This window comes from Falco punctatus, assembly GCF_963210335.1.
Source record: "Falco punctatus genome assembly, chromosome: 1".
NCBI classification, from domain to species: domain Eukaryota; kingdom Metazoa; phylum Chordata; class Aves; order Falconiformes; family Falconidae; genus Falco; species Falco punctatus.
The window spans coordinates 108303487-108322471 of record NC_137580.1 but is presented as its reverse complement, the minus strand read 5'-3'; the positions used below and the strand labels follow the sequence as shown (position 1 = coordinate 108322471).

At 38.5% G+C, this 18985-nt stretch overlaps 1 protein-coding gene across 3 annotated transcripts in view; it reads right to left on the bottom strand.

Annotated features, from left to right (window-relative positions):
- Positions 1-1739: 1739 nt before the first annotated feature.
- The window catches only part of GOSR1 (golgi SNAP receptor complex member 1), a 31600-nt gene continuing 14354 nt past the window's right edge, over positions 1740-18985 (bottom strand). For 2 of the 3 annotated variants that reach the window (XM_080384415.1, XM_080384416.1), the window contains exons 7-9: positions 13692-13721; positions 4852-4934; positions 1740-3556 (exon numbers count right to left, since the gene is read on the bottom strand). In XM_080384415.1, coding sequence (XP_080240541.1) covers positions 3432-3556; positions 4852-4934; positions 13692-13721 — 238 coding nt within the window. In that variant the 3' untranslated portion in view covers positions 1740-3431. The remainder of the gene's footprint in view (positions 3557-4851; positions 4935-13691; positions 13722-18985) is intronic. The other variant, XM_080384417.1, reaches the window with a different exon arrangement.

The following is an 18985-nucleotide window of genomic DNA, read 5'->3' as shown; positions in this document are numbered from 1 at the left end:
GGTGCTAAAATAGTCCCGACTGAGTTACACCATCAGAAGGGGGGAACCAGACTTCGCTCCCCATGCAGCAGTTTTGGGGAACACGGCCTCTCAGAGGGCACAGCCCTGGGGGACAAGCCGTTGAGAATTTATCTGAAACTTTCACGTCACCTAAAAACCTACTTTTGCTTTTTTGTTTTCAACATTCAGTGAGGAACTGACTGTTTCTTCTCACAGTAATCATAAGAATGTTCCAAGGAGTTCTAAAACTACATATGAAAAATTCTAGTTGATTATTCAGTGTAATGAATCCAGAGGAATTTCTACACTTGGACATGCAAAAGTTCCTGAAATCAGTATTGGTTAAGATGAAAATGTGCCTTCCCAGGAAGGGCAAACTCTCGTATTACCAGAAGCACCACACTGCTTGGTCCCAGAGACACCCAGGACAGCAAAGCCCTGCCTCCACCCTTGCTCCGGCACACTCCCACGGAGCACCGGGAACAGCTCACGAGTGATGAACAGGCAATACCAGGTGTTGCCCGAATGCCATTCCCCTGCCCTAGCAACCAGTGCTCCAAGATCAGATAAACGTGTACAAAAAAAATAGCCTAAAGAGCGAGGATAAAAATATTTGCATCCATGTGAAGCGTGGCATCAACAGTTATCAATCCAATCCCTTATGTTCTAACGCCTGGCCAAGAGGTTGTTGGACAGGTTTAAAGTAGGTGCTTGTGTACTAGCAAGAATAAAGTAGAAATTTAAAGAGCGTGTGCGTGGGAAATGTGGCCTGTAGAAATACTATGGATTTTCTCATTTCAACGGCTTCGCAATAATTATCTTAGCACAATTCTATTTGGTTGAGTTATGAAACTGAAACTTTGCCAGGAATTGCAGAAATGAGAATTCTTTAACCACATTTTTTTTTCCCCTAGAGGAACCACACAGAATGAAAATCACAGAGAACATATTTAGCAAAAGGAGACACACAAACCTATATTTTGGGATTCGAGATTGAATACTACAATCCACTTTTCGTTTTACAGCCCATTGCTCCAGCTACAGGTCCACGTTATTAGAGGCACTCAGGATTCCCCTTGGCGAGACGCAAGCGCACCGCTTGGGAGAGCAAAGCAGAACACCCGCTCGCATTGCTAGAGGACCACAAGATGATGATGAAGGGGAAACTACAAGGTTAATTAAATGTATTTTTCAACACAAAACTCTGTCTCAAAACCAACACAAACAAAAAGCGTGGAGGGGTTGCCAATACTGAAACCATTTCCAATAAAGCTTTATCAAGAGATAATTCAGCATATTTCCGTTATTTTATACTAAAATATATCAGTTCCTCCATAACATTTCCATAACATGAAAAAATCAATTATGTTTACATATTTATTATAATCTACATATTTTTCATAGCAGCTTTTTCACACAATAAGATTAAATATATGCACCAAATAATCCATTAAGTCCAGTAAAAAGACTTGTTATAAGATTAAATAAATGAATTTATTTACGATACTGCAGATCTTATATTGTCAACCATATAGCAATCAAATCCTACAAATCCTAAACAGAAGCACGACTGCTGATCAGGGTCCCTTAGGGTGGTGGAGGAATCAAAGAAAAAGCATCGAGGAGAAGAGGTTTGATCTCCCTACACACAGATTCATTAATGAACCTCCTTTACCCATCAAGGTTTTGCATAAACCCCTTTAATAAAGACTTCATTTCAAACCAGGAACATTCCCAAATCAACCAAATAACCACCCTTTATTTAAAATACAAGCCCCATGGTTTTACACATATTAATTCCCAATGCTTTTCTAATCCCAGCGACAAGATGACTGTAGAAGTCTTTGTCGACTTTTTAGCACAAAGTTATTAGTCTGCAAATAAGCCTTCAAATCCATACAAACATTTTAGGCGCAACAGTGTGGTTTTGCACACTACACAGGCACAAGTCTCTACTCCCTCCAACAGATACTTCACAGACACTATAAAAAGCAGTAAAAAATTGCGTCCATCACGCTAAACTCTGTTTCAGAAGAGAACCTGGAGACTCTTTGACATTTGTGGGCAATGGCATACATGACATCTGTTAGGAGCACTGTAAATCGACTGTGAAAAGTTAATCAAGTTCTTAGAAAGATATTTCAGTGCCTCAGTCTGAATTTATTGGGTTATGATAAGACAGATGGGAAAGAGCTGATGAAAGAGTGGAAAAATCTATAATTTGTGAATCTGCAATATCAAAGCCATTCCTGACATCAGCTTTGTTTAGAGACGCAAACGCAACAGGATTCGTGTTGCATGTCTGGACCAAAAAAAAAAAAATCTTTCCCCCAGACAAGGGTAAATAATACTTGTTTCACTATTCATACATTCAAATCTTTACTATGAGGAGTTACGTCCAAAATTTTTGCACACAGATACAGTTGTCTCAGGTATAACCACCGTAAGTTTCATTTCCAATTGACAGTTTAGATTATATCCTACTCAGAGTGTAAAAATATTAATGCTATTAGAATAACTTTATCTAAATTACAATATAGACGTTTCAAACTGCTTATCAAGTCTTTATAAAGACCTTGACGATGCCAGCCAAAATCAAAGTATTTACACCCAAAAGAGTACTTTTAGGTGAACTCATGTTTGGTCACTTTTCAGATGACTGAACACTATAGTAAACAGCTGCTAGGACACTGCTCCCTTTTTACAAAGGGGGACTTGTTAGTCCCTTTAAAGCCACAAGAAACCTTACAGATCTGCCTCAGTGGGTAGTTTATTCATATTCTGTGCAAATAGTGAACTTGAACAACCCTCTTTTTTTTTCTCCTTTTTTTTTTTTTACTTCGAGGAATTTATGTGAAGCACAGTTTTCACAGCACAAATTATGCAGAAATAACTAGTATCTCAACCATGAGTTAAAAAGAATTATAGAACATGTATTTAGTAGTAAAGCAACCTGGCTTAAAGCTGCAATATTCTTTTCACAGGGTGAAAGTGTTCAGTACTGTGCTTGGCCTACAGGAGAAACAGGCTTCCTGCCGAGTTTCCACCCCTAGGCAAGCGTAACAGTCTTTTTCCACTTACCAACCAACACCAGACCTCCCCAGCACTGCTGAGTACAGAAACTGTTCTACCAGTTCTGGTAAGCATCCCATATTTACTTACCTTGCAGTGAGAAAGGGAATTAAAGACAAACCAATCCCACAAAAATTTAACTGAAGGAAGATGTATGGCAGGGAAGGAGAAAGACTGCAGCTTCAACCCAAAACCAGTGTCGCAGTCTACTGCCATAAGCTCCAGGCATCATGCTGACACTCCCAGCCAGGAGGAGCAGGCTGTTTGAAGTCTGTCGCTTCTCCCACTCACTTTGCCTTGACTGGGGGAGGGGAGGGATGGTGGCGATGAGTTTGGCAGAGTCCACGGGGGAACAACCATCAATGAAAAGCATATAGCAGCAGTAAGATGGTACAGATGCCAATAACGCCACCCAAGATGAGGGAATCTCGTCGTTTCCGAAGGTTGATCCTTTGAATCAGGCTGTTCACTGCTGGAAACCGATCTTTAAGGAGTCTGAGTCAAGGTCATGTCAGCAAACAGGATCTTCACTAACAAGCCCCAAAGTCTGTATGTGGAAATCCCAATAGTGCAAGAAATGTACAACCACTCCCAAGGTGGAGAAAGCGGATGCAGTAAAAAACCACCTGACTGATCAGAATTACAGCAGAATTACAACCGTACTTCACTAATCATAGACAATTAGAGCAAAGAGAGAATAGAAAAGCTTAGTTCACATTTACATGGAATTCATCACCTGATCACCTAAACTACCAGCACTTGATATGCTTTAATCTCCAATATGCGAGGCTTACTTATCTTTGTTTAAATGAGAATGAACAAAAAATAAATGGGGCAGTTATATAAAACATCTGTGGAATTTATTTAATGGAATTCTGTTACTGGCAAAGGCATTTGACTGAGAAAATCTCGCACGTTGCGTGACTACGCACTCTTCAAGTATAGCACATAAAGAATAACTCCTACTGTAAAATCATAAAGATGTAAATCTACCTTTTAATGTACAAATTACAACTGCCAACAAGATAATAAGTTTCAGAGCTTCATGTCTTTGGAACCAAGAATCTTTTAAGGCCAAAGCTTATTGAATTTCTTTTTGTTCTTGCCAGTTGCTAAGAACTCTAATGAAATTTATGGGTTACCAAGATCCATCTCTTCAGGATGAAATCTGTCTAATCAAATGATGCTAATGTTGTTCGTTGGGCCCTTATGACAGAAAGGAAGGAATAAGTGGGAAAACGACAAACATGCATGACTTGACAACCTGGCACATTCTTTAGCTACAAGCACAGAATATGAAGAGAAACCAACAGGTCAAAATCTTAACGTCTACGGGACTGTGACAGACAAGAGGATACTCAGGTCATGAATACCCTTAGCTGTAAAGCATAATAAGCAGCAATGTGTGCCAAGCTTTAGCTCTGGACAGCCTTGAAAGCAAAAAGTAAAATGAAATTATACTTTTATGAAAACATACAGCAGGGAAGGCCATAAAATGCCATTGCAGATCTCTACCTGAAAATTAAGCTACACCGATTTATATGCAGTATTCAAATTTGAGTAAAACCAACTTTTTCACCATATTCATCATTAAGATGCTTCAAGTCAGATTGTCAAGTGAGACTGGTAAAAAAAATGGTCTGTTTGTCACTAATGTCAATACCACTACACTTATACAGCCACTGACATCACAAAGCATTTTGATCCCCAAATGACAGAGTGAAAAAATTACTATACCTCTTCTTATGCATGGCAGTGCAAATTTTTAGGAAAGGATACTAGCCAAGGTATTCATCTTGCTTTGTATTGACTTCAACATCCCTCTCTGTGAAGTCATATTTTCTTTAGTTGCCATGGCAATGCTGGAGAAAGAAAAAGAGTAGATCAAGTTATTGGTGCTAAGAATAATCTACAGTTGAAACAAGAGGAAAGCAAGCAGGGAACGCTTCTTTAAAGAACAATGAATGAGGTGAAGCAATATGAATGAAACCACATTTTCCCCATTAATCTCTATCCTTTACACTTAAAGGATTTATCTTTTTATATAAGCCATTAGCAATTGAAAACACTGCAATTTCTTGAAACAGGCAGGGTTCTGGTGTATCTCCTCCAGCCCCAATAAAACACGGTACTACATTACAAGCAAACCTAAAGGTATTCTTCTGCCATGAGTTTTAAATTTAGAACTTTGTTTAATCACAGAAGTCCCATACTTACTTTCACTCTAGAGAGCATATGAAATTTCTTGTCTGCCATAAGGATATGACGGCTACAGAAGTATTAAGCAAATAAGAGCTGACTCACAATTAAAAAATCAATCTGCAAAGCAAACATGCTGGTTGAGAGGAGACGTAAGTGCAGTTTGAGACCCGACACAGCTCATGGAGCTTCGCACAGAAGGTACCTGGATAATCAAGCTGGGACATGCAGTCGCCAGGTCTTTGAAAGGCATTTAACTGCAAAGAAGTGCTGGGATCTACTTGCTCTGACTCGAGATTAATACTGTCCCCTGAATCCAGGTAGCAGGCAAAGCTTAGGTTCTCCTGCATTAACGTCTCTTCCCAGCAAGCCCAACCTGTTTTCCATAAGCTGGAGTTGAGGGAGCTGGTGTATAACAAAATCAGATCAACTGGTGCTTCCATTGCAGCACAGACAAAATACATTTTTGAGTTTTCATCCTAATTAAGAATATCATCCATGAGTATATACGTTTTCATACTCTGTTTCTTCACTAACACATGGTCCAGCTATATGTGCTTCATCCAAATACAAGAACACAATACAGGTGAACATAAACCAGAATTTCCCATTTCAAATTTAATAAATTCTGGAAGTTGGAAAAAAGCAACTGCGCTCTTAAAAGTAAGACATTTAAATTAAGATTTCAAAGAACTACTCAATGGACAAAAAGTTTTCTCCACCTTAAGTTCCTCTTCAGCTCATAAAACAAAATAGTTACAGGATGGAAAATGAAAGGGTAGGCTACTGCTTGTAGTCCCAGGTAGTATGTCATGTAGCTATTTTGAAGGCAACAGCTTCGTCAAGACAAACTGCACAGACTCATTTACATCCAGGGAAACGGTACATAAAAGTTTAGGCTCCGGAGATGTGGTGCTTAAGAAGGAACAGCATGACAAATACCACTCTCTTTCACTAGCATGCATGTCACAAACAAAATAGGACACAAATACAACATGGCTGGATAATAACTCAGAAGACGTCGCCTGTATTATTGTTGACTGTATCTACACGAGTAACAACAATTAAAACGAGTTCTTGGACAAGTCTGTGAGCCTTAAATATGGAGGGAAAATGTTCCGGAAGAATAAAAGTGGAACAACACAAGGGATATAAATTTGAGAAAAGGAAACTGAATCTAATTTCAGAGGAGAACAGAGAGGAAAATGCAAAATGCTTCCATTACCCAATACAGACATCCCAATTTTCAAGCGCATTTTCACTTGCTCATACTCAAGTGTCTGTATACAAATTTGACAAAAATCACAGCTAACATGAGAATTATTTCTAAGGAGAGGCAGGAACAAAGTACCAAAACACATACTGCAAGCCCAACATTATTCTCAAGTTCTGCAGCATGAACTGGACATCAAATTTTGCATAAAGCCTTAATATTTCCTACCGAACTTTCTGAAAACACTTGTTCAATACATCTGATCCCCAAGCACTGTTCTGTACTGCATTCAGATGGGTTTCAAGGCTTCAGGCTTATCTTTCAGTAACAGTTAAAATGCTGAAACATGACTTGTCCAGATACTAGCACTGAAGTACTGAGGTTGACCTGGTATTTTAGTACTGGAAGGTGATAAAAAAAAAAAAAAAAAGAAAGCACTTTTATCCACCTTAGTGTACCTTACCAGGTAAATCTGGTAGGAAAAGTCACACACACAAATTATATTTGTACAATTATTAAACACAGAACTAGCATTTCTGATGTTTTTATAACAAAGACCATTTCATACCTTTTATTTCAAGTTTCTTTCTGAACAGAACAACATTTGGAATCATTGGAATCAGCAGCTCTGGATCATGGGATGTACCTCTACCAGGTCACTACAGCCAGTATCACAAGAATAGATGGCAAAACCCAGCAGAGCCAAGCCTAACAACTGTCCTTCAGGACATACAGCAAAAGGTCAGTCCCACAGTTCACAAACATCTTAAAGAAGAAAACAGCCCTGATCGATGATCCCTAAAGTATTTCTGGAGCCGTTGTTTGGGCTCCTTTCCATTATATCTGCCTACTTCATCTCAAGTAGCCCTCGATACAGTATCTTCAGCCTTCCTCCAATGTGCCAGCCAAACTTGAAGGAAAAAAAAAAAAAAAAAAAAAAAAAGGAAGAGCGGGGGAAAAAAAAAAAAAAAAAGGGAAAATATCTGCTACCACCTTTTCAGATGGAGGCTGCCTTTTCCAGCTCTGGTTTTGCCCATAAAATCTGAGAGATCACCAAGCCAAAGCCCGAGTGCTGTTAAAGTGGTACCATTCAGTTTTAGCAGTAGCAAATACCTTGGAAAGCAAGATACGTTCATCACACAAACACACGTGAGACACAGAAGAGCCAGCCGATGGCTCTCATAACTTTCAGGTCATAGAAGATACTCTTCCAAAAGCTCTAGACAGCAAATTCTTTTAAATAGAACAACATGCATTGACGGGGCAGATCAATATATTATTTTAAGGCTGTATTAGCATTCTGATAAATTTGGACATACATTAAGAAATTGAAGGTTTATCACTCATGAACAGAACATAAGGTTGACAACATATAGGCAAGCCCCTGACATTTTCAAGCAGCAACTCTATAGGAAGAGATTTAACATTTTAATACTAAGTTTTGAAGTATTATATTAAAAAAATATGGGAGTTTCAGGGCAGAACTATAAGAAACTTCCAAGCATTTTTTTCTTGACGGCTGGCTATTTAGCATTTTCTCTTTTATACTTTTCAAGAGCCAAATCAGCACAAACTGAAAATGAAACTCATGGTTAACTGGAAGCAACAGGGCCCGCGGTCTCCTCCTTGGTGTTTATAAAGGGGTTGTCAGAATCAGTTAACCACTGCTCTTTGTTTCTGCCAAAATGACAGAAGAAAGTCTGCAAAGCTTCTCAGACCGTGCAGGACTGACACTCAGCACACTGTGTGTGCTTGCTCCTGTGGATATACTAACTCATCCAACCCATAAATGCAACTGATCAATTGATTACATGGGGCAGCCTTTTCAGGACTAGAATCAGAAGAAAGTTAAAATTGGATGAGAGGGGAAACAAAGAATCAAATCATTGCCTAACCAACAGGGTGTGAGCATCTAAGAGAAGACGCTAACAGAAATTCTGAACAGAGGACGAACAGCTGTGCATCATACAGAAAAAGCAGTTACCGTCAGGGGCTGAAAAGGGGGCTACAAAATCAGAACAGTAAGTACATCAAATCATACCACACGTGAGAAGATAGGGCATTTGACAGATTACATACATTTACAACTCAACACACAAGTATTTTAGTCCTCTAAAGTAGAAAGCAACAAACTTGCAAAAACATTCCATTTGCTATTGAGAAGAGCACTCAGGAAGTTTTGAATTACTAGGAATCAAGTTGGAAAAAAATTACAATTTCCTAGCTGTACGCAGGAAAGCTTGCTCAGTAACCTACAGCTTCTTATCTTACACCCCCACAATGACTTGATACTTGTCCAGATGAAGCCTTAATACAGCATTTCTCAAAGCACTCCTGAATTAAGCCACATGTTTTTATAAGATGCATCCAATGACTCATTAAGGCATCCATTAATTTACAGAAATGAAAAAAGCATTCCTGAGACACCTCCAAAATGCCTTTGGAAATAATTATTACAGACTTATGGAACACAAGGTTCCTGCTTTAAATGCTGATGAGTGAAACTGTCTGTTTCATATCAAAAGGCAGGATTTGTAACTGTTTAAGTTTACATATTACAAGACTGGAGCAGTCTTCATTGCTTTTATCCAGTATTTTGAAAAAAATTAACTCGAATGGGGTAGTTTTTTTCTGAAGAGCCATGAAGAAAAAAAAAATTTGTAGCAATTACCATTTTTAATAAGCTGCGGTCTGGTAATGAAATGTAATTGTGATATCCATGAACAAAAGCTTAACTGGATTCTAGCTACCATTAACAAGTCAAAATGCAAGTAAAAAGCACCGTTCTTCATGTATAATTTGATTACTCAAAACTGAGCTGGTTTACCTAAGCCTTTGTATCTGTAAATGAGACTACTGAATTTAAGAACTACCAGAAAATACGCAGCTCCTGGAGACTAGTCCACAGCCTAGTCTTGTACAGTCCAAGTATTGCAGCTTCCTCATATCCTTCATGAGACAGTTTTGGTTTCATTCCCATCCCTAACATATGCTCACTGACTTACTGTTGCCGTTCCTTCACTGACAAACACAATTTCTGAAAAATTAATCATATTCTTCCCATTCACAATATTGGCCCCATTTAGTTACTCGACACTCTAATCTCCCCAGATCAAGAATACCTTTTTCTCACGTTCTGAAACTTCTACACAACATTTACAAGAAAAGATTAAAAGCTTCTTCCTGGAATCAAGATGACCCTGATGCAACATTTCATTTGGAAACTGGCATGAACTATTCCAAGCTGCACTGGCTTGGAACTACTAGAGTTGGGTGTAAACCAAGTTTCTAAAACCAGATGGTATTCTGCTCTCTATATTTATTATTAAAGCACTGCTGAAGTACAACATTAAAGATCGCGGTACTACTGGAAAAATCTCTTCTAGGTAAGCCCAAGGTCACAGCCACAAAGACCCTTTCCACAAATCAGCAGGAGGATCTCAAATTCCTGTGCTTGCAGCCATATTTCCTCAAAATTTCACTTACATATGAAGTTTGTCCTTGAATGTTCAGTTAGTGCTGTGGACGTGCAAGCAACCCAATTTCTCTTCAGAAGTAAAACTGATATTTGTACAGTTTTCAGTTGTCACTGGCATGAAAAAGTACAGAATAATAAATGCTTCCAGCCATTATCGCAGCCAAGCTAGTCTAACATACAGAGATACACTTTTAAGGCTGCTTGGAAGTGTTTTACCTAGACAAAAGTTTAAGCTGTCAGGAGTTTTCACCCCACATAGCAGTCACATACATTGAGCATATTATCAAGCGAAACGTACCAAAAAGTCAACTCCTTGCTTCATCCATTGAGACAGCTCAGTCAAATCTACATTGATGCAGAACTAAAACAAAGCTCTAAAGGAACAAGACATGTTTTTAAAAATCAAATAAGTAATGTATTACTGGAACTTCTGCTTCGTTTTGTACTCTATGAATCATACTTGCACGTTTAAATTCATGACAACATCTATGATTAAGGGAATGGACTCTGTGACCCTGCATAGAAATGCAAGCTCTAGTTTTAAATTGATAATTTTTTCTGATTATATCACTTATTCTTTGCATATACATATTAGATATATATTCATATCTATAAATACGCACGTGTGTGTATATACACATAAGTACACACACACACTCTTTCAAATTAAAGGCTATTGTGTCTTTTGATCAAACCAGAGATGAAAAGAAAAGGAACATTTTCCCAGAACTGGAAGTGATTTTGTCTGGACACTCTGGCAAAGCTCTTTTGAAAAGAGCTAAGACTCAAAATCTAACTCATTCTGTTCTGTAAAGTCAAAATTCAATGCAAGTGAATGTTTCCCTTTTATTAAATCCTAACTATTACCTAAAAAAATGCCCCAAATGCATAAAGAGACAATAAAAAAAATTAATCTCTGGGTTTGGTCTGGCTTCAGAGTGGAAATGGAATAGCCCAATCCATGAATATAAAAACACTGACAAACCAGCCCGCATCAGGCTTCAGAAACAGTATTACAATAAAATCCTAAAAAACTTGTCACACTGTACATGCAAAACTATAAAAAAAAATTCAAACTGAGCCAACCTAAAAATATAAGTTGTTGGAAAGCAAGAAATAAATAGTTTGCTATTTTGGAAAAGTGATAATGTTTGAAAATGAAAACTCGAGAACACCAAACATATTAAGCAAAATCTATGCTTCTATTTAAATCTGGCCAAGAGAAATGAACACTGTTCCAGAAGAACTGCAGTACCAAGTATCACATCCCACTCATTTCTGGAAAGAAATATGCTGCAGTAAAGAACCTATGTAATGTAATTAATTTAAAAATTGATCAAAAGTTTAGTACTACCAAAACAGCTGGAATGACGGCCCTACTCATCGCTTTAGTTACTAAATCATTTCAGCTTAGGTGCCCATATATTCTCTTGCACGTATGTTTGCGCCCACGGAGGAACCGCATACAGGAAGAGTCAGGCTCTGCGCTTCTTCGGTTCTCTTCTCTACAGCAAGTCAGAGCAAGGATTTCAGAATTAGTGCTAACTGTACAGTCCCAGCAATGGGGTCACCACTACACAGCTTGGCACCAAAAGCCTCTGCATGCACAGAGAAATGCTTTCCAGTGTTTAGAATCACTGCTTAATAACACCCCCTAAATAAAAAGCGATTTCCTGATTTCCTGAATCACATCCAAATGAGTAATGAACTAGAGCAGATGTAAACCTTGAAGACAGGGCAGTACTAGTAGTCAGAATACGCTGACTGCATCTCAGTTCACTAAAGGAACCTGCATTCAGGCAGCTTTCCCTGCACAATTCCCTCTTTTCCTTGGTTAACAACAGATAAAGCCATTGATTATCGGAAGTTGGGTAAATTTCTATCCGGTAAATTCACTTAAAATGCAGCAGGGTCTACCACCAATTAATATCATACATGAATACTTGCAATTACTGGGGGTGACAAAAAGAGTACAACAAAAAATTCACCCTCGTTTCAGAGTTGGGACTAAATGAAGATGATATAGATGAAATTACATTTCCTGCTCAATGTAGTTCTTAAACAAGCTCTTTTTCTACAAAAAGAAACGTAGAACATTTTTGGCAACAACTACAACAAGAAGCTCATTTACTATAGATAATAAATGGTGCAACAAGGAGTGCTGAAATCCAGCCTCTTAAAAATCAAAAGTTCATTTATGAACAGAAGGAACACTTCCCGTAAACAGCACCGAGGAGCTCTGACCCAAGCCATGTGGTTAGGGGTTGCTGCGTGAGAAGCAGCTACTTGCAGAGATAGTCAACTTGCAGTCAACCACAGGACTGCAGTTCATGCAAATGAAACTCAAAGTAGTTGTAAACCAGTTGGGACACCTACTGATGACAACACGGAACTTCTGAGTAGGCTCCAAATGGACAAAGGAACCTGGGGGAGTACTCAGGTAGCTGCCCTGTTCTGAGCTCCAGTTTACCACGGCTATGCTCCCTGCACAGATGGCACAGAGGTTCATCACACACATACTTTCAGCCTTTCTGATGACACATAATGAAGAGGCCAGGCGAAGCGCTCAAATGATAAAATACAAGTCGTTTTGCAGGATATTAAGCTTAATAAATCACCATATGCTGTTTAATACTCCAGTTACTGAAGTGGCAGCAAGCGAGACATTCAACAAATGTTGAGCATTTTAACAAGATGGAAAGTCTGTCTACAAGCATGGTAATGAAGGAGAGGGGTTTTAATCAGGAAAGGATTAGGGCCCAAAATAAAACAAATATTCACAATAATGGTGCTAAGTTTGGCAAGTATCTTTATGAGGCTGTAGTCAGATTATATCCACATTTTCAGACATTATTGCACTGACCACTTCTGGTTCATCACTGCACATTAATGTGGTTTAACACATTCTTCCAGCATGTTAATTATACTGAGCCCACTGTGTGTACTTAAGCTAGCCAGCCCTTAATGGACATAGAGCCTTGCTGCACCTCTAATTACTCTTCTTGATCACTTATGCCAGTACATGCATTATCTGAAAGCTTATCTTGCTTTCTTTCTTCCCCTCCCTTTTTTTTTAAAGCAATAATCTAAAATTTAAAACCATTAAGCTGGGCACTCTGAATTATTGGTTTGCAAAATCCCAGAGTTCAATGGAAGATAGGGAAGGGCACAGATGATAGAAGTGATTTATGATGCTATGGTTCTAAAATTTCTGGATCAGTTAGAAAAGGTATCACTCAAGTATTCAAACTATGTAAAAAACCCAAAAGATAAATAACTATACAACAGCAACAACCTCTCAAGGCCTTGTGGTAAAAGCCCTTACCTGTATCAGCTGCACACTAGGGTGCTGATACATTGAAGGATTACAGAAAATTGTGTTGTAGAAGAGTGTCACTGTGAGAGGAAACAGCTTGGCTACTGGAATAGCCCTCAACAGCTCAACCCAAGAGTCACTCTGCTCAATCATGCCCTCCGTTTTTGTAGGGGCTATTTACCTTTCAACAGAAATGCAAATTTTCTAAACTAGGATGAATAAAATATTTAAGGAACACCATTATGTCAACATTGTACAGCAAAACACCCCCAAAACCTACCACAACTTCATTGTAATACTGCTTATGAGTTGTTAACAATAGTTATTGTACAAATAAAATGACTGGTATCTTTAGACACAATTCAAGTATTGACTGTACAGAAAATAATGAAAATTACTAAGTTAATTCCTACCTTATTGTTTCTTCTATCAGTCGATCTGAGCTGAAAGCCAAAAGAAAAAAAGGAAGTTACAAAAATAAGAAGCACTAAGTAGTATTTTAGATTATGAAGTCAATGATCGCCATAATACAAGCCTTAACAAATTTGCCCTCAGAATGTCTCATTTCAGGATGCTGAAATTTTTTGCAACTACATAGATTTGGTGTATATATAATGAGTGTCTTTGGAGACGATGCACATAGTGTCCTCTGGAGCAGTGTTTCCTAATGGTATGCTAGAGCAGATGCTCAGGAGAACACAGAAAGCACTGAGAAGACAGAAAGAGGAGAATGGGCTTCATGATTCGTGGCTAATTAACGTTAACTGAGTCCAGTATGTTCCAGGTGCCCAGAACAGTTTGGAAAGGAGCATTACAGAAGGAAGTACCTAATTGTATTGCTTTTTAGTCCTGGTCATTCCTGCCCATCCCCTCAGAAAACTTTATTAACAATAAAGGCTGAGACTTGGTTCCAGGTAATAACACCTCAAAACACTGCTTCAGAGCTAGTTTACCAAACACTGTTTTATGGTGGTTAACGAGGCAAAATCTTCCTATAGTAATACTAGTTGGATGAGGATTAAGCAATGCTTATGGGAAACAGAATATACACCAACTGTAAGAGAAAGACCTGGATAATACGTGCTCCTTCCCTCTCACTGCCACACTTTAATTGAGTTTCTATGAGCATCACTAGGAAAAGAACAGCCTAAAATACAGCACCACAGAGAGAACGTTTCATTTTAAAAATGGATATGCGAGATTAAGATGACAAACAAGACCCTCAGAAGACTTAAGCAATTTCTTTTTCTATATTCAACTTCTTACAGGCAGGTTTTTAATCACTGTTTTACAGCCAATTATGAAATCCCAGGAAAACATATCTCATTACAGCAATCAGCATCTCAAACATAATGCTGGCATACAATAGGTGACCGCATCCCTGCTTCCTGTATTGTGGAAACAACGGTATGTCCCTACAACTGCATTTACACAAACTCTTCTAGAAATAGGGCGGGGGGAGTGAGTTTGCAGTTTAAGGGGGAAATTAATCTGACAGGAAGAAGGTTTATGCCATACTGGATATTGCTTCCAGTATTAAAACAGAGTTTATTGCTGCCAAACTAAAAGGACTAGCAGACACTGAAAAGGCATGACCATTTTCATCTTCCATCCTCCTTGTTCCAAGTGTTTTGCCACCTCAGGAGGGGAAGGTATCAACAGCCTCTGGCGCAGTACAGTTCTGCCTCTGACTCAGCCTGAGCTGCTCGATTTGGAACTTTTCTTCTACCCACAGAAATTTTGGAAATCCCACCACCACCTCCAGCTGGAGGCATGTGAAGGAGAACGTTGTGCAGCGTGCACACACATGTGTAAACTGCTTCGGGGGGGGGGGGGGGGGGGAGATGCTGATGGAACGTCCTTATTTGTCTGTGGAGTGAAAACATGAAGGTTGCTATTTCAGTCTAGTCCAAGCACACAGAGCACTAAAAATACTTTGCCTGGTTTTAAGTTGAGAGGGACTCAACTGGGGCAGCAAACACTGAAAACGCTGGAACAGGAACACTTCTTTCTGTTCCCAAAACAAAGCCACACTCCAAAGATTCACATCAGTTGCAAGGACACTGGTTTAATCAAATAAAACCATTTTCATTCACTGTGTGGTATTTATTACCACTGGCACAGAGAAGTAAAACACTACAGCTATGTACACAAAATGATGTAAGCAGTCTCAAGTCTCACAGCATCTGATAATGTCCCCAAGGCAAGCAGAACAGAAAAGCGATGCATTAAAGATTTCTGTAATTGCTGATTCTCAAAGATACAAAATTCAGCTGCAAATGTGCCTTTCACACATAGTCAGTCTCATAACAGACAAGTGTATTCTGTGGGCAGTGCATAATAAGAATAAACTGCAAAGCCATCAGAAAACAGTCTGAAAAGCAAGAATGGTGCACAAGAACCCATAGTTTTTAAAAAGGTTTAATTTTTTCTCTTTAATTTATTAACAACAAAAAGATGTCAGGAGCCTATCTGTAAATAAGTTACACTTATATAAATTCTGTGAAACAAAACATTGCTAGAATAGTCCTATTAAAAAAAAACCCTACCCTGGAAAATTAATCACCAGCATTACCAGCTCTCTGTCTATTTAACTGATGAAATTAGAGTATTTTCATGTTAACGAACTGAAGATGACAGGGAAGTTGAACACATTCAGAGACCTTAAGTGAACTAGGATGTTCTCCACGGTTTTCAGAGCACAAAAATTAGGCTTGCCAGTTTGCAGCAGAGACACTAACTGCTTTTTATGTTAGAGAAAGCTGTAGTTAGGCAGTTTTCTTACTTAATCAAAGACATAAATAGAAAAAGTATTTAAAAGCTTCAGATTCAATTATACGGCATTTTTTTTATATATGCGTGTATGTATATATATACCTATCTAAAAATAAACCCTGGAAACATAGCTACCTGCAAAATGATGACAGGCAGAAGTGAATAAAAATGAATAAACCTAATAATAAACAGTTCTCAATACCAACATGGACATTAGACGCAAATGCCAACACATAGGGACATCTGAAACCAGCACCTGAAGTCACAAGGTCGATGTTTCTCAACTTACACGGAGGTCACCCCAACCCTTTAAAAGGATGAGATGGATATGAATTTTCTCCAGAATGACCGATGTATAGGTAAGGGCCAGCTGAACTAACTCTTCTACTCTCAAATAAATAGCTTGAAAGCATACAGATTTACTAAATACAACTTCCAGTATGTTCTTCCCACCCCAAGAAGTATCATCTTTTGATGGTCCCAAGAGGATTTCCAAAAATATCTCTACTTGCAAGTCTCCAGCAGGTGACCAAACTCTGGCAGAAAATGGCAATGACATACACGGCAATTTTGGTAAAGGCAGTATGAGCAGGAACATTTGATGGTAAAAGTCTGTGCATCAGAATCCCTCCGAGTTCCCTTTAGTACTTCCTGCAACAGTGCACTTTAAGCAGATGCCAGAGGCTTTTCTAAAAGCAGTAACACACACTCATACAGCATCTCTTAAAGTCTTTCAAAGTTCTTGGCAAACACAGATTGTAATGTTCACTTACAGTGACACCCAAACAGACGCAAGCAGTTGTTACATCATTTTACAGTTTACAACCACAGAAAATAACGGTCAGATCTAAGGAACATCAGGAACACGAAGTACAGCAGGGACCTGAGACCCAAGGGAAATCTGCACATCTCTGACTATTAATAACCTGGTTTATACAAATAGAAGTCGTTCCCACAATTATGAATAAAGTTAATTTCAATGTTTGGCAGAACAAAAAATAACATTGAAAGAGGTAATTTTGCCTCACAGATTCAAAACTCTACAACAAGAGGTTCTTTAATAATAATAATAAAAAAAATCTCTTTACTTTGCTCTTCTGCTTTCCAAGCAAAGACTACAAATCCAGTGGACATTACCTTATGAACATCCAAGCAAGCAAAGAATGGTTCTGGGCAACATTAATCCGATTTTCCATCTGTTTCAATAAGCTATGCATTTTCACCTGTCCAGACAGATGGCACTTTGACAAAGCCATTTAAAAATAACACACAAAAGAAATGTTGAAAGATGCTGAGGCAATCACCTACTGTAATAAATGGCACAAATCCAACAGTAGCAGTCATGCATATGAAGTAATCAGGCCTCTGTGCAAGTGCTGTCTTCAAAAAAGATTGTGCAGTTTGTCATTTAAATATGGAGACAGGTAAATTAATTCAAAGGAAAAATTAAGTGAAATATGCTTCTAGGATAGCAAAGAAGCCTGCCCATCACATCAAGCTTTTACAACTAAAGGAAGTATTTTCTGTTCTTCGCTTTTCCAAAGCAAATCTCCATGCCAGTAGTTAAAATTCAGTAACGTAGATGATTACTTAGGTGAGGACTGGGCTTCTCCCATATCCATAGGTTTTGCTGCTGACTTACTAGCTAGATACTCACCACAAGCACTTGTCAGAGAAACAAGATTCAGCAGGAAGCCTCATCTGCACACAACTCATTTCACAACGCCCTTTAAACCCATCAGATGAAATTAAGGGCAATATTATCACAAATAATAATGTAAAAGGATTAGGAAAAAACCCTATAGAATAAACTAATACAGCACTTGATAACTATTTGCTTACTTTCATAAAGAATAATTACAGAAATAATAATTTTACTTTGTTCTTTCTCTAATTGCAAGATCAATCACTAGTCTCAGCTCTCTCAGACTGCCTGCAATAAATCTTTCATATTTTCAGTCCTGGATCACTAGGCAACGTGGAGCTTCCAAGAATGCAAATATTGCAAAACATACTTGATACTCTAATACGATGAAGCAAAATCAGACTTATACAGTTATTTCCATCATAATACTCATTCCTAACTCACAAGTGAAAGAAACACTGTGCACACACACGAAAAAAACCCCAGCTCCAACTCATCTTTCCTGCTTGCCATCAACGTACCTTACAATCTAAAAAAATCAGATCATTAAGCTCTTTAAAAGCTGAAGTAGAAGAATGTCAAGCAGAACACTTTTTTTTCTGTGATAAAAACCCAAGATATTCCCGATTTTGTAAGACTTGTCTCAAGCTTGATTCAGCTTAATGTCAAAGAAAGAGTGAATTCCACCAGAGCTGCTTAGCTAGTTCGGACAGTCTCTCCAGTTGCTAATGAAGACAAAAATTGGTGTAGAAGCCTACTTCTTGACTGAGAACCAACACAAGAGCATGGCAAGACAAACATACCTAGAGTATAAAACGCTGAAAGAGAGAAAATTTATATAATAGAGGGCTGCAGACACCACCAAACTGGCTCCTGTGTTTTCATCGAAGAGCAGAAGTAGCACCTGTCTGAATGCACAGAGTGCAACAGCACAGGGAGGAAAGGGAATGTATTCAGCTACAAAGCATACATCTTACGTGTGTGATGGCCAGCAGAAGAGCTAGCTGGCCAAAACCAAAGACATGAGGTAAAAATGGGCATTTTCAGGGATGAACAGTTTGCCCACAGGAACCATTCTGAAAGCAGAGAAAGGTTCAAATACCAACACAAACTGTGTCTTTTGTGGGTTCCCTTTATACGTTAATTAAAGCATAAATCTGGATGCTAAGGAGATGCAATGTTTTCACACTTTCTGTTGCAGTAGGAAAAATTAAATAAGAGCCTACAACAATATTAACATAAAAAACAGCAGAAACTTGAGCATTAAGTCAATGTATAGATTTGCTC